At 43.5% G+C, this 16,437-nt stretch overlaps 1 protein-coding gene across 1 annotated transcript in view; it reads left to right on the top strand.

Annotated features, from left to right (window-relative positions):
• The first annotated feature begins 251 nt into the window (after positions 1 to 251).
• The window catches only part of Blimp-1 (PR domain zinc finger protein 1), a 54,893-nt gene continuing 38,707 nt past the window's right edge, over positions 252 to 16,437 (top strand). The window contains exon 1 of the mRNA XM_080286658.1: positions 252 to 305. Within this exon, the coding sequence (XP_080142784.1) occupies positions 252 to 305 (54 nt within the window). The remainder of the gene's footprint in view (positions 306 to 16,437) is intronic.

Consider the following 16,437-nt stretch of genomic DNA (forward strand, 5'->3'; position numbering starts at 1 on the left):
CTGGACTGTAGCAGCAAAAACTTACCAATAAAAATACGTTATCAGATCGTATCTATCTATCTATCTATAGCCCGACGCCCTAATCCCGCAAAGGGTGGCCGCAGACAAAACGCCTCCAAGTCGCTCTGTCACCCATCATTAATAACAAAGAAATAAATAAGTAAATAGAAATACGTCATCGGCCTGAAGTAGTTAAGTATCTTAGAGGGCGGCGATAATTAATATCCTGCTGCGGTGCCGAATGCGACGCGATGCAAGGTTATCAGGAAGTGCTCTTACGTCTGGCGGTGCTGACGGAGATCGCTGTCAGGACGCGGATTCGTGAAACGCGCTTACGATATAATTTCCCGCCGTAAGTAGGATGTTTTGCCGACTCTGTACACTGATTTACATAACCAACTACCTACGATCAATTTCCGATAATACTTTCGCTCAGTCAATACACGGATTCATAAAACAAGCGTACGATAAATTTCCCGCTGTAACCAAGATATATTTTGCTGACTCAATAAACTGATTCACAAAACCAACTACTTGCGAACAATGTCCTGTCGAGCCTAAGACTTTTTTTATATGCACTGGATCAATGTTCAGTCGTTAATAACTAATGTGTTTGCCGATATACACACGATCAGTATTCTTCCGTAACTAAGATATTTTTGCTGAATCAAGACAAGGGCTCACAAATCGATCAATTTCTTGTTGTAGGTAAGATTTATTCGCTGATATACATACGACTAATACTCTCTGGAAGCTGAGTGAGACGTACTATACATTCACAAACTTAAGACCCGTTTCCTGTCGTGACTAAGATAATTTTAAAATGAAGGACGTGAACAGAAGGATAAGTAGAGGAAGGTGCAGTTTTTACTCTCAATTCAGCCATACCTAAGATTTTATTTTTAGTTAGACAAGGACGAAGGTAGACGAGGAAGTGGAATTTTTACGATCAATTTTCTGTCGTAACTAAGATATATTTTTACTAAGAAGGATGAAGGAAGGGGGGGGTCGAGGCACTTTCATGAGCAGTTAATTGGAGTAGTTTTAGATCTGTCTAGTTATATCTTGAACAGCCACGCCTAGGTTTTTTTTCTCGTCAAGGTCACCCCTTACTGGATACGGTGTCAGGCAATAGAGGTAAATCGATGGATAGGTAGACAGATAAACAGATAGACAGATAAATAGATAGGTAGGTAGACAAGTAAACAGATAATAATAATAGATAGGTAAGTAGGTAGGTAGGTAGGTAGGAAGATAGGTAAGTAGATAGATAATAATAGATAGATAGGCAAGTAGACAGACAGAAAGACAGACAGGAACGACGGAACGACTGCAAAATCTTTGCAATTAATTCTGTGTCATAACTCATTTTTTTAGAGGTAGAACAAGGATATGAGATTGCACAACCTTCCCACGTCTCTAGTCATTCCTCCAAAAACAAATACTAGTTACGAAACAGACGCCATCGTAAGTGTGTCTGTGTATCTACCTATGTCATTATATGCTTCGTGATACTTTCTTCAGAGCGATTTATTATTGTTCTTACACCTCGACTGTGGACCTGGGGATGGGGTCCTCTGGTGGTGGCATTGGTATAAGTGGTCGGCTCCACTTCCCGATTATACAGACGTCCCTCATCTCCCCTATCCCTCAAAAGGAGGATGGTGGACTGCAAGAGGAGGACAACTTCAACTTGCAGTCCACCGGGTTCACGTTCAGATGAGTTGCAATTACCTCTACCACTATACCTTGATAATTAGTACCTACAGTCTTCCTTGGCGAAATACAGGAGGATAACTGAGGTGTAATGGGCAGAATAAGTTGCTAAGGAAGAGGTGTTACGAAATCACATATCACTTGCATTACTGACCTACGTCCGGAACAGCTTCGCATAACAACAGCCCGCCAGCCCACCTGTGTCTACCCACTGACAAGTTTGAATAGACAGGCAGTACGTAAGGTAGCTGTGACGAGAGTGGAGGGGGGGAGGAAAGAGGTGAGGAAGCAAGAAATAGACAGAGGTAGGGAGAAGTATGGAGAAGCTGGAGAGAGGAGGAGAGAGAATGGAAAGATGAGAGAAACGAGAAAGATAGAGAACAAACGAGAAATTGGGAGAGGTGGGAAGGAACGAGTAGATGATGCAGGAAAGAGAGAGAGAGAGAGAGAGAGAGAGAGAGAGAGAGAGAGAGAGAGAGAGAGAGAGAGAGATGGACGACGAGAAAAGAAGGAAGGAATAAGGAGAGACAGAGGAAACGGGTGAGGAGAGACGGAAGGAGGAAGAGAAGGGGGAAGGATGAAGAAAAGGTGAAGTTGAAGTGAAGAGAGAAGGGAGGAGGAAGGGTGGAGGAGAGGGAGGAGAGGGAAGGAAGGAGGGAGGGAGGGAGGAGGAAGGCCCCGACTCTGACCTTGATCTTGAAGTTGCCCAACACCCCCGACGCTGCCGCCTCTCCGGGAAAACTTATCGTTCTGGGGATTGTGTCGTCACCCCGCCGTAGGATTCAAAGGGTCCTATTTATAAAGGATCCTAACCGACCCACAGGATAAGTAAGTCTCCAGACATTAACTATTTCCACAGATTCTTTTGTTTTCCGCATTTCGGGCACTTTTTTTTTTTTTTTTTTTATTCTGCATATGGCGCACTGATATTGTTTGTTTGTTTCTGTTTTTTATTTTGCCTTTTTTACCAAGGAACGTATTTTCGTGGCTTTTGGATGCTCCCTGGCACGTGTTCCTTACCGATTTACTCTGCTTGTTGGACCGTAACATTCGCAATAACCACTTCAGCCTGGAGACGTCTTTTTTTTATTCATTCACTCATTTATTCACTTATTCATTTAACGCCGGACGATTTTATTTATCTTAAGGGAGACTTCGTTGTTAATGTTGCTTCTTCCCAGACGAATTTCTTCTGCTCACGTGATGCCTCTCGCCTTGGAGGGGTTTAAAACAGTTGCCATTAACCGCTGCAGTGAGATCTCGTTAATTTCACTTTATTCTCGCCACTTGCCAGACGATTTCATTCAGCTTAGGGGAGACCTCGTAGTGAAAGGGTGAAAAACAATCCATCTCCATTAACCTCAACACTGCGATGGGGTGACATCTTTTATTATTCCAACTACTGTCAGGCGATCTTATTAATCCCTTCAGTCCGATTTTTTTTTATTCATGCCCTTTTCAGACAACTATATTCAGGTTGAGTCTGCCTCAAGCTGAATAAAATCGTCTGTAGTGAGCAAGAATAAATCAACGAAACATGTCATCAGATTGAAGGAGTCAAGCCTGTGGAAGAACGCTTGTCATGCAGAAGTAAAGCATGATAAATTAGGAGGAAGATAAAGGGAGATGCTATTGTTGTTGCTGCAATTGCCATTGCTTTTGTGGAATGTCTGAGTAGTTTTAATGAGCCCCTTTGGGGCTAAGATGCGAATGAATGTGTTTGAATGGATGAGTAAATGGGGAGTGTGTCGTCCTGTCTTGGCTACCTCCCTTTTCTTGGGGGAAGCAGCCTATGGTATACACAGTAGATAGATAGAAGATTTTTATTCATATTATCACCGGACGAATTTATTCAGCCGAGGGGCTTATTTTATTGTTGTTGTCGACAGGTAATTTAAATCAGCAAATGGAAGTGGGTTAGATACGATAAACAAGCACAAAGATAAGGCCTGTTATTATGTATGTCCCCTACTTCCTATGAGCAGAATCGAGGCCACTTTTTACTGCCCTCGGGAAGGTCATTATCAAAGCACACTTTATTCAGGAAGAGTGAATCTGCCAGCGACCCAGTGAGTGTGTGTTCGTTGCCACGGTAAACAGATAAGAGCTGCTCAACCCTTTTATCAACGCGATAGGGAGGGCGCAGATATCAGTCAGTGACCCCTCGGAGGCCACTCAACAAGGCACGGGTAATCAGCAGAGTCAATGTACCCGATCGTAAAAATGTTCCCTCCTTATCGTGTATCCTATCAGGGTCCCCCCACTGACACCTTCTCTACTACCCCAACATATGTAAGCACCCTGCCCAACCCTTCCCTCCCTACTATCACATGTTCCTATCTTTCCTTCTTCCCCCCAACCCAGCCCCTCCCTACCTACCTACTTTTGCTCTTTCCCCCCAAACCAGTCCCTCTCTATCCACCCTCACATCTCCCTACTTTTCCTCGTTTCTTCTGTGTCACCTAACCTGTCCCTGATCATTTCCAAACGCCTTATTCTTCTTCCTCCTCTCTCCCCTTATCATCACATATCCCTACTTTCATCCTCCCTCCCTTTCCTAACCCATACGTCTCCATTTCCACACCTCTTTCGTTTCCTCCTCTCTCCTCTCTCCTCCCAGCCTACACCCTCTCCGCACTTTATCGACCTTCTTTCCCTCCCTTCTCTCTCGACCTATTCCACCCATCTTCCACATCCCTTCTTTCATCCCCCTTACTCTCTACATTCCCCCTCCTTAACCCTCTCCAGTCCAATGCAAAGGTTAATGTCACAGAAGGGTTAAGATGAGAGTCGGGCAGATACGGTGAAACAGAAGATAATGATGGCAGACATTGGGATGGTGTATGTTTGATTGTTTGGAGTGCTGACACCTTGCGTCTCAAATCCTGTCCCATACGTCTCCTCTCACACTTACCCATTCTTGTCCCTTCCCTTCGCTCTCCCCAAACCCATCCCTCCCCATTTTCACGCCCCAAGCTCCTTTTTCCCTTCCCTTCCCCCATTCCACCCCTCCCCACTCCCACATATCCCTTCCCATCTCCGTTCCTCCTTTCCTCCCTCCTTTTCTTTAGTTCCGTCTTCTCCCTCACCTCCCCTTTCTTCTTGCCCTCTCCCCTTCTCTATCTCGCCTTCTTCTTCTCTCTCTTTCTCTTTCTTCTTCATAGTTCTGTCTACCCTTCCTCTTCTCTCCTGCCCCCCACTCCCCCTCTCCGTTTCTTCTCAGAATCTCTTCTACTCCTCCTCCCTTCCGTCTCTTCCCTCTCTTCTTGCTCCCCTGCAGTGCCTCCGCCCTTGTTTTTGTCTGCCCTCTCCCTTCCCTGTTTCATCATTGCTTCCTTCTTCTCTTCTTACATCCTCTTGGCCTTTACCTACAATTATTCGTCCTTTTATTCATCGTTTCTTTGTATCTTTCGCCCCTTTCACCTTCATTTTTCTCCTTTGATCCTCACTTGCTCCTCTTTCAATCGTCTGCTTTATTTTTTACGTTTCTTCCCACCGTCGTTATTCCTGTCTTTTAAAGTCATAGATGGGTTAGCAGAATACGATAGCTTAGATACAAGACACAAACGGTGGCACAGAAGATAGTGGTAGTAGATGGTAGTGTGGTGTAGGTTTGTTTATTTAACTGTTGTGGCTGGGCTTATATTATCTATCTCTGCCCTAAAATTTCAGTGACAATTAATGGCACTCGAACCCAAGCCAGAGAGTCATCGGTACGCAAAGCCAATACTAAACTGACCGACCTACATAATCTTTTTTTTTTTTTTTTTTGCAAGGGGGGGGGAAGGAAGAGGTGGAGAGGATTGGTTAAAATGATGTACAGAAGTAAAACAGACAAGTACAGATGTATGATGTAGTTTACGTGATGCTGTTAGTGTTGAAGCTTAGTGTTAATGTTGTCTTAAGTGTGTGTGTGTGTGTGTGTGTGTGTGTGTGTGTGTGTGTGTGTGTGTGTGTGTGTGTGTGTGTGTGTGTGTGTGTGTGTGTGTGTGTGTGTGTGTGTGTGTGTGTGTGTGTGTGTGTGTGTGTGTGTGTGTATGTGTGTGTGTGTGTGTGTGTGTGTGTGTGTGTGTGTGTGTGTGTGTGTGTGTGTGTGTGTGTGTGTGTGTGTGTGTGTGTGTGTGTGTGTGTGTGTGTGTGTGTGTGTGTGTGTGTGTGTGTGTGTGTGTGTGTGTGTGTGTGTGTGTGTGTGTGTGTGTGTGTGTGTGTGTGTGTGTGTGTGTGTGTGTGTGTGTGTGTGTGTGTGTGTGTGTGTGTGTGTGTGTGTGTGTGTGTGTGTGTGTGTGTGTGTGTGTGTGTGTGTGTGTGTGTGTGTGTGTGTGTGTGTGTGTGTGTGTGTGTGTGTGTGTGTGTGTGTGTGTGTGTGTGTGTGTGTGTGTGTGTGTGTGTGTGTGTGTGTGTGTGTGTGTGTGTGTGTGTGTGTGTGTGTGTGTGTGTGTGTGTGTGTGTGTGTGTGTGTGTGTGTGTGTGTGTGTGTGTGTGTGTGTGTGTGTGTGTGTGTGTGTGTGTGTGTGTGTGTGTGTGTGTGTGTGTGTGTGTGTGTGTGTGTGTGTGTGTGTGTGTGTGTGTGTGTGTGTGTGTGTGTGTGTGTGTGTGTGTGTGTGTGTGTGTGTGTGTGTGTGTGTGTGTGTGTGTGTGTGTGTGTGTGTGTGTGTGTGTGTGTGTGTGTGTGTGTGTGTGTGTGTGTGTGTGTGTGTGTGTGTGTGTGTGTGTGTGTGTGTGTGTGTGTGTGTGTGTGTGTGTGTGTGTGTGTGTGTGTGTGTGTGTGTGTGTGTGTGTGTGTGTGTGTGTGTGTGTGTCCTCCCTTCCCACTGCCCCGTCGCCCCTCTCAGTGCCTCTCCCTCTGGCCCCTCCTGGCACCTCCCCGTCTGAGAGATAGCGTAAGTCGTCCTCCTGCCTTCATGCCCTTGTCTGCTCGAGGTGCCACTTAATCCACATGCTATTTGAGGCCACATTCTAGGTGCATGGGAGGCTTCGTGGCGTCTTTTCCTTAACCATTTATTTTGTTTATTACGGTTGAAAATGCCCTTGTTTGTCATCAGTATCCTATTTATGGACATCGTTCGTATCAGTAATATAAAAAAGGATAAACACACACACACACACACACACACACACACACACACACACACACACACACACACACACACACACACACACACACAGAATAATGCCTACAGTTCCAGTAAGAATACAACATTATTCACCCTTTGTTGTTACTGTCGTTGTTGTGTATAGGAAATCAATGGGATGACACATGTTCTTATCGCAGATGGTGTGGCAAAGACAGACTTAGAGTGGTGGTAAAAATAGGTCGTGGTAAAAAAAAAAAAGGTTAAAAAATCGTAGAGGTTCTGTTCATTAACGTAAAGATAACTGTGCCTTAATCCCTTTACGGTGCCTAGGGATTCCAGACGGATGAATAAAATCGTCTGACATTAAATAGGCAAAAATATCTACATGAGAGAGGGTTACTGAGACAGCCATTAACACCTTCACTAGGACGATGGAGTATTTAATTTATTCTTATTACCTCCAGACGATTTTCTTCAGCTTGGTTAGATATAGTTTCCATTCACACCTTCGCTACAAGACGAACTGAAACAGTCTGACTCTAGCTGAAAGAGAATGAAACAGACGTCCACGGGCTGATGGGGTTAATTTGAAACCGGGTCTAAAAGTGAAACTCGGGCAAAGACATTTTCACTTAAATATTCAGATCCGTCTCATATTTGTAAACAGAGGGAATCGGCAACCCATCTTGACCTGAAGGTGACCTGAGTGCGCGCGCGCTCGCGTGTGCGTGCGCGCGTATGTGTGTGTGGGTGTGTGTGGGTGTGTATGTATGTATGTATGTATGTATGTATGTATGTATGTATGTATGTATGCATGTATGTACGTGAGTGCGTGCGCGCGTGAGCGCAGGTAAAACCAGGTCAAATGTCCTACCAACCGCCCAGCTGGGTGAAGGTCATATTAATGTTGTCTCTGGGGTGTAAGATTTATATTCTGTTTTGGTTTAGTACTCGTAGTAGTAGTGGTTGTAGTATTTATGATCATTTTATATATCAATCTATTTCATCTGTTTCTGTCTATGTATCTCTCCATCTATCTGCCTGTATATCTGTGTATCTATCCATCTGTTTCTATGTATCACTCCATCTATCTGCCTGTATGTCTGTGTATCTATCCATCTATCTATCTACCCATATTGCCTGGCGCCACATCCTGTATAGGGTGGCCTCGACAATATAATCTTCAGGCATTTCCTTCCGTCCTACAGAAAGGCCTTCAATGATTTATTTTTGTCCCTGCTTATTAACAACCCACTATAGCCCCTCCACACTGAACTGGCTTAGATATTTGGTCATTCTGCAAAGTATTTCTCGTAGCTCTTTGGCAGAATAATACAGTACCGCTCTTCTCCATCTTCTCGATAGCTCTTTTTCGTGACTAGCACCCTATTCTAAAGTTAATCTCTTGTTACTGCTCAATGGTAGAATAAGACTGCTACGGCGCTGCATCCTTTCCACAGCACTTTTTCGTGACTAGCATCATATTCTAGTGTTGAACGCTTCCTACATTTCATCAGTCAACATGGAAGGACGGTAATTTTAGACAAAGTTAAAGTGAATAAATTATAACAGTACCTCCAATAATTTAATCCAGTAATGTCAGTCAGAACGGTTCATCCCTCCTTGACCTGACCTTCGGCATCCTGGGTCAAGGGTTAAGAGAGAGAAAAATATAGGACGTGACCCCTGGAAAGGAAAGCAGGTCAGCGTAGATAAATGAGGAAAGGGTTGGAGCGCTATTCTTAGAAACTTGTTTATTTAGCGAAATGATAAAACCACGATGAATTCCAGAGGGCGAGAGATAACTTGGGAAAAATAAGAGCCATACTCGGATCCTTCTCACTTTTTTTCTGCCGGCTTCGACGAGAGAGATTTAGGTACTGCTTCATGCAAAAACAAAATAAATGCTGAGTGCCTGCGAATTAAGTCAACCAAATAGGATACCATATTTATTATCCTTTCATTTTGAGGTGCCTGGATACGCTGGGTAAAAAAAAAAAAAAAAAAAAGTAAAATAGAGGTCATAGGCAGTGGGAAAGATAGTTCGAAGAAGACAGCTCTACAGTGTACAAAGACACAACTATCTTTTCAGTTCCATCTGACGAAAATTTACAACTGGCGAAATAAAATGAAAACCCTATCTTTGCTAGTGCGTATTTCAAATAGTTCGATTTTTCCGCTACGTATTCGTCAAACTTTAGAAATGTGTGTTTCTGTCTGTACAAGAAGAATCGAAAATATCAGTCGGTTCTTCTTTTACAAAACTGAAAAAAAAAAAAGGAATAAACAAAAGAAAAGTGGGGTAAGATGGTAGAGCTAAATGGCTCAAATTGTATATGCCAGCCTTCTTGGTTTCCTCTCCATGTCTAACACTAACAACAGATACCATATGCATAATCTGCCTCAACAGTAACTCTTAAAGTTTTATTGAAATGTTAACTAAATCCGTATTTTCTTTTCTTTTCAGGTAATGATGATATGTGAACGACTATGACAACTGTACAGCAGGAACTTGTCAGGATCCCCTTTAGTCCTGCCAACCCCAGACGATTTTATTCAGCTGTGAGTAGATAAAAATAAGAAGCTTACTAGTTTAGCATAATCATATAAGCTGAAGAACAGAAATAAAAAAAAAAAAAGATGTGGCTCTAACAATAGTGGTAGAAATAACAATGGCAAAGGATGAAGAGCCAACTTGACAGGTGAGTGTCTAAATAAAGAAGTCGATGTTAACTAAGCAGTGATAGTAACTGAGGAGAAAGATAGCAGACGAAAAATAGACCCCTGACATAAACAGATCTTCCCTGATGTTTATAAGATCGATGGGATTTAAGTTGTTTGCTTTTATTTGTATATTACTCGAGAATGTGTGTGTGTGTGTGTGTGTGTGTGTGTGTGTGTGTGTGTGTGTGTGTGTGTGTGTGTGTGTGTGTGTGTGTGTGTGTGTGTGTGTGTGTGTGTGTGTGGTCGTTGCCTGCCTTTTCGTATTCTATATCCCCTGTTTTCATCGTTATTTATCCCATGCATCTTCTGTTATATACTCGATTTCTCCTACGTATTGTCTCTGTTCTACCTTACTTTCCTCACCCTTAACCTCTTTTTTTATTCTGCAGACAGCTAGTGTCATATTCCCTGCCTTTTCATTATGCGTATCTTTACTGTAATTTATCTCATGCATCCTTCATCATTTGTCTTACTCCACCTCTGTTTCTGTGCGTCCTTAATTTCTTTGTCTTGATCTGCCTTTAAATTGCAGTCATTATGCATATGAATAATGTCACGACTCTTGTGTTTCTCTCCCCATCCACAAAAACTCCCTCATGCATTCTCCGTATCGTTTCCTCACTTCCTCCATTCTGCTTGCTACTTTCCTATCCTGTCTCCCATTCTCCCTCTTCTCCTGCTTATATTTTCCCCTCTCCGCTTATTCTACTGCCTACCCATTCTCCCTTCTTTTCTTATTTCCCTTTCTTTCCTTCCCTTCCTATTCGAACGCACTTCCTATCCCTCCATCCTCTTTTCTCTCTCTTACACTCCTTATCTCCTGTTATCATCTCTCTCTCTCTCTCTCTCTCTCTCTCTCTCTCTCTCTCTCTCTCTCTCTCTCTCTCTCTCTCTCTCTCTCTCTCTCTCTCTCTCTCTCTCTCTTCATACCTTCCATTTTTTCCCCTATCCATAACCCTACTGTACTTTACTACTTCCCCTCCTCTCTCTCCTTCTCCCACTTTTCCTACTGTACTTCCCTTACCCCACTTTCCTTTTCCCCGACCTGCCTTGCTCCTGATGTCCTGCCAGAAATTTTTCCTATTCCTCCTTCATGACGCTACAGTTTGACCTCTGGCGCAGTCTAGTACGTCGCACAATATCCCCCGCCCATTCTTTATTTTTATTCTTTTATTTATCTTATTTTCACAGCTCAGTTTCGTTCCCTGGAGATCTGGACTGAGACTCGCGAATACGCATAAGATCAGTTCTGTGTAGCAATTCTCCCTGACAACAAATTGGTTCCGCGTCATTATTCTCCATTACTTGTGTTTCCTGTAATATAGCCTGCATATCAATACCTGTCCTTACAAAGATTTATTACCTTATACACGAAGAACGAGAGAAATCTGCAGCCTTTATACCTCCCTCTCCTTGTTCTTCTCGCAAATACAAACAACTCCCTGTCGTAACGGAGATTTATTTGTGTGGTATTAACAACATTGAAAGATAATACACTCTCATCTCCTTGTCCTTCTTGAAATTACAGATCGATTTCGTGTCGTAATATTTTTTTTTCCTCGGGTGAAAAACGAGGCATAGATGATTCTGTCCTCTGCTTTCCTTGTCCTTTTTACAAAAATAAATCCTTGTTACGAGAGGCAGTTAATCTTTTAAGTCTTTAGAAATTTCAGCCTTTGCCTTATATTTGTTGGGATCTGCTTTCTTCAAGGCTAATTTCCCCTTTCCATTACCTTCCTTCATTTTTTTCTATATTTTTTTTTCTCCCATTTGTTCTCCAAGTGCTCTCGTTCTTTTGTCAACTGAATCTACGATCTCTGTGGTCAGTTTCCCTTTCTCCCTTTCTCTGTTTACGTCTTTTTTCACACTCCATCCACAAGTTTGTCGGTTTCAGTCTTTTCCCATAATTCTTTCCTCGTCTTTTTGTTCGTTGATGTAGTTTAATTTTTTATTTTGTCTTCCTCCTTCTGATATCCTTCCTTATACATTTTCTCTTAGTCATCTCTGTATTCTTGTTCTTGTCTTCTCACCTTTCCTGTCCTTCCCTCCTCTCTAACCCCCTCCCCTCCTCCTTCCCTCCTCTCTAACCCCCTCCCCTCCTCCTTCCCTCCTCTCTAACCCCCCCTCCTCATTCCCTCCTCTCTAACCCCCTCCCCTCCATCTTTCCTCCTCTCTAGCCCCCTCCCTTCTTCCTTCCCTCCTCCCTTCCCTTCTCCTTCCCTCACCTTCTCAACTCCTTACCTTAGTCTCCTATTTAGTTCCACCCTCCCTCTTCTCATATCTTTCTAACCCCCCTACGTTTGCCTCCTTCTTCCTAACCTCGTATACTAACACAGTCTTTTTTCTGTTATTCCCTCCTCCTTTGTGTACTCTTGTTTGCTCGTTTCCCCCGGTTCCTCCTTCCCCTACTCTCCCCGATTCCCCCCACTGCTTCACCCTTCTCCTCCCTCTTCCCCCCCTCCTCTCCCTCCTCCACTAGTCTCCTCCTCCCTACGCTTGCCCCTGACCCTGGGCGACCTTGGCTGTCATTCACTGGAGGAGCCCGGGAAGTGAGAGTGGCAGCAACGCTCACTGACGCCACCATCAACAGGCCACGCACCGAGCATTATTACACTCACGGGCTTAGAAAACACCACTCCGTTTATGTAAGCTGCTAGTGAGGGTGACTTGAACCAGCCTCTTGAGGTTCCAGTCACCCTCATTGGTCTATAATTTTCGTACTTATATTGTTTGAGAGTACAGGTTGGTTGGATTTTATTTATTTATTTTTTTTGGGGGTAGGGGGTGTTGGTCGTCGCCGATTGTTACCTGTAGCAGCCTGAGCCTCAAAAAATAGCGGAATATGCTCCCGGGAACAAGTAAACGTCTGTAATTGCATAGCTGTATTGTTCGAGAATAGAGGTTATTTTAGCTCTTTTTATTGGGGAGGGAGAGGGGGCTGGTAAACCTCGCCCCATGTACCGTAATCTCAAAGACCGTTGTGGCTACTACTGTACAGTCTCAAGAAAGAAAAAAAAAACGAAATATGCATGGGAAAACGAGCACACGTCTAAAATCTACAGTTTAAGAGCAGAGAAGACAATTTTAGTGCCATAATGTATATTTTTGGATATCGCGTGTCAGCTCAAGGACCGAAGTGGCTGCCTAGGTCTCAAATAAAGGCGGGATATGTTACCTTGAAGCAGCTTACGACTAAAATTTACATAGTTGCATCGTCTGAAAGTTGACAATCATCTCGGGAGGTTATTTTATTGATCTGGTTTTATTTTTTTGTATTCCTTTTACGGCCGCGTGTGATCTCAAGGACCGATGTGGCTGTTTGGATCTCAAAAAATAGCAGGATATGTTAGTGTGTTCCCGCGCGCTGATTTTTGGCGGATCTGAAGCAAGGTGGTGTGCCGCATGGTCCGCATCCCTGGCTGTCCTTGGCGGGCCCTCGGATCGTATTTACAAAGGATCTGAACCATTTTTTTCTTTTTCTTTTGTGATAAACAAGTCTTCATACTAGTCGGTTATTACGAAAGCTTTTGTTTCATTGCTGGGGCTGTGTTTATAAAGGATCTCAGTCAGTTCTTACGGTAAACACGTCTCCTTAGCAATCAGTTATTAATATTTACTTTTTCCACTGTAATTTTCACACTATTGTTAAGTGTAGTTTGGTTGTAAAGGATTAGGTAGCCATTAATGTGAAAACGAAATGTGTAAACAAGCAAGCTTACACACAACTTCTTCACTACGATGACGTCGTTTATAATCATTCTTACTGTCCCTAGATCGTCTGAAGGTAGCATAATGAATAATACTCGTAGTAATAGTTAGGCCTGTACGTTACCGACTGAAGGGATAACGTTCAAGAAAATCTGTGAACGTGGACACTCTTCTGATTCATCCCAGTTATTAAGAAATTTTGTGAATGCAGACACTGGCTTCCCCCTTCCCCCCTTCACCTGCAACACACTTTCCGGTGGAGGTGGTGGCAGTGTCGGTGATGCAAATAATGGACCGTGATGGGGATAATGGGTGGAGGTGTGGCTGTAATGGTGGGGGTAAAAAATGAGATGTATGAGATATTGGTTGGTTTTGGTGATGAGGTTCTTGCGAGGGGTTGGTGACTCGGGGGAAGATGCAGATGTTGATAGGTAAAGAGTGACAGTGACAGTGAAAGCAATAGGGCGGTGATACTGATGAAAATGGTGATGGTGATGTAAGTGGACTTTTTGTTGAACCAAACCCAGTGGACTGCAGGGGCGGTAAAAAGCGAGAACATTTTGTTCATAAAGACGCAGATGGACACCGCATATGATGAAAATAGTGATGGTAATGCAGGAGCCGGCGTGACGCAGAAGAGAAATAAAAATGCAGAACATAGGAACGAAAGAAAAGAGGATAGGTGCAGAAGGCCGGTTGATCCATGCGAGGCAGCTCCCGTAAGAAACTTCCTAGACTAAGAGCATTAGACCAGGATACCAAAGAAGGTCGCTAAAGCCTTCAGCAGAAACTGGCAGGAAAAAGTGAGAAGGAGCACAAAACATACACTAGTGATGCAAGGAGTGAGTGGTGGCTGTGAAGAAGTTGGTAAAATGACTGTGATCCACGGGAAGGCAAATGCAAAGAATATGATGATGAGATGAAGGAAAAGTAGAGAAATGTGATGATGATATGTAAACAAACTTGGTAATTATGATGAACGTGATAATGGTGATCGTGTAAATGTAATGATAATGGATAATGACTAATGACGATAATGACTGTGGTGAAGAAAATGGCTGAAAAGTAGGATGGTGGTGACGGTGATGAAGTATGTGGTGAAGAAAATGAGTGATGACGAGAGGTGACTAAAATGTAGGATGAGAGTAATAATGTAACATATAATGAAGATTAAAATATATGTGGAGGTGAAGATGTAATATGTAATGGAGGAAACGACAATAATGATGATAAAAGCAAATTATTAAAATGTAGGGAGGTGGTATATTGCAATTATCGTCCTTTATGTTCTTACGTTAAAGTGTAATTAAGATGAATAATGATGAATGACTGCAGCCAGAAACGTGACTAATGCCCAGGATGGTGGTAGTGATGATGCAATACTTGAAGAGAATGAGAGTGGTGTTGAGAGAGTCAAATGAATAGAGGTGGAGGTGATGTATGGCACTGTAAATTGCAATGAAAATGAATGATGAATGATAAATAAAAAGGTGACTAATATGGAGCTTGGTGAGAGTGAGGATATAATACCAGAGTGAAGAAAATGAGAGTGGTGGTGAAAGAGGTGAGTCAAATGTAGGGGAGGTAGGACAGGGGGGGAGCCAAGCACCCAACCATTAATGTTGACAGAAGTGACGCAACCACCCCTGTCCTGGTCACGCTCTACTTGTCCCCCCCATCTCTATGTCTATCTGTCTATCTATGGCTCTATCTATCTATCTGTCTATCTCTCTATCTATCTATCTATCTACGTATCTATCTGTCTGTTTTTCTATCTATTTATCTCTATGTATCTCTTTTTTATTTCTGTCATTATAGCAAAATTTTCTCACGAATTACCTAGAAAGGACCTAAGGATTTATGTGGTCTGTGTGTCATTACAATAATGTCTGTCTATCTATCTGTCTACCTACCTACATGTCTGTCTATCTATCTCGACTACTTGCCTCACGACTCCCTATATTTCACAATCACATTATTCCGCTCAGAAATTATAAAGAGGATTCGACGGTGGGGAAGACACACGTGAGGAAAGAGGCAGTGAGATCACGAGAGTGTGGGGTCAGAATGTGTGTGTGTGTGTGTGTGTGTGTGTGTGTGTGTGTGTGTGTGTGTGTGTGTGTGTGTGTGTGTGTGTGTGTGTGTGTGTGTGTGTGTGTGTGTGTGTGAATAAACAAGGATATGATGTGGATGAGGCATGACTGTGCTAAGTGGAGTGAAGAGGGTCCTATTAAACGGCAAAGTGAGTGAAGGAATGAGTAAGAGAAGACTGGTGAAGAAATAGTCTGGAATGTGTGGTGGCCTTAGGTGTAGAGTACAATGATGAGCGCCCCGAGTGTGGAGGGGGGAGGAGGGAGGGAGAGAGAGTAAACAACCGGCGGATGTAGAAGTAAGAACTGAAAGGAGGTGGAGAGAAGGTGGAATGAAGGAATGGGACGAGTGAGAGAAGTGAGGTGGTAACAGTTGAAGCCTGGGAGGGAGTAAAGAGGAAGTACATGAATATTGATGATGAGAGAGAAGTGTGTGAGGGATTGATTGAGAAAGTAGTGGAAGGATGGGTAAGGAGGAGCTTGGGGACAGAAGGGAGAATAGTAGTAGTTCCACTGAGGAGGGCGACAATCATGGTCGAAACTGTTTAGAAATACATGTTTTCGTCTACCAGTATTTCTCTGTCTTCATCGATGTTTCCGACAGTGTGACTCTTCAGCCAAAAATGGAAGATAATGGAGAGAATGAGTAAACAAGGAGTGAGTAAGTGGTAAGGAAGAGAATGAGTAATCAAAGAGTGGGGGAGAGAATGAGTGAACAAGGACAAGGATAGAGGAACAGGAAGGGGAGGAGAAGGAACACTGAATATAAAGGGAGAGGGAGGGAGGGAGGTATTCATGAGAGTGGAGGGAGGAAACTGGAGAACAGAGGAATGGGAGGGGCAAGGAGGAGGATTAGGAGGGAGACAGGTGCACAGGGGGAGGGGTTGGGTAAGGGGGTGGTGGTTGCGGGGAGGTGGGATGGTGGGGAAAGGATCAGGAAATGGAATTGGTTGGGATTGGCATGTAGGCAGACTGAGAAGCCAGGATGTGAAGGAAATAAGTGGCAAGATGTTAAAATGTGGGTAATGAAGTCGAAGTAGAAAACGAAAGTGATTTTTAACAAAGACAAAAGTGAATAAGGAAAGCAAAAGATAGACAAGGATAAGGAGGAGGTGGAGGAGGGA

Source organism: Coenobita brevimanus, chromosome 14 (assembly GCF_032717465.1).
Source record: "Coenobita brevimanus isolate Jiangsu-jjx chromosome 14, ASM3271746v2, whole genome shotgun sequence".
NCBI lineage: Eukaryota > Metazoa > Arthropoda > Malacostraca > Decapoda > Coenobitidae > Coenobita > Coenobita brevimanus.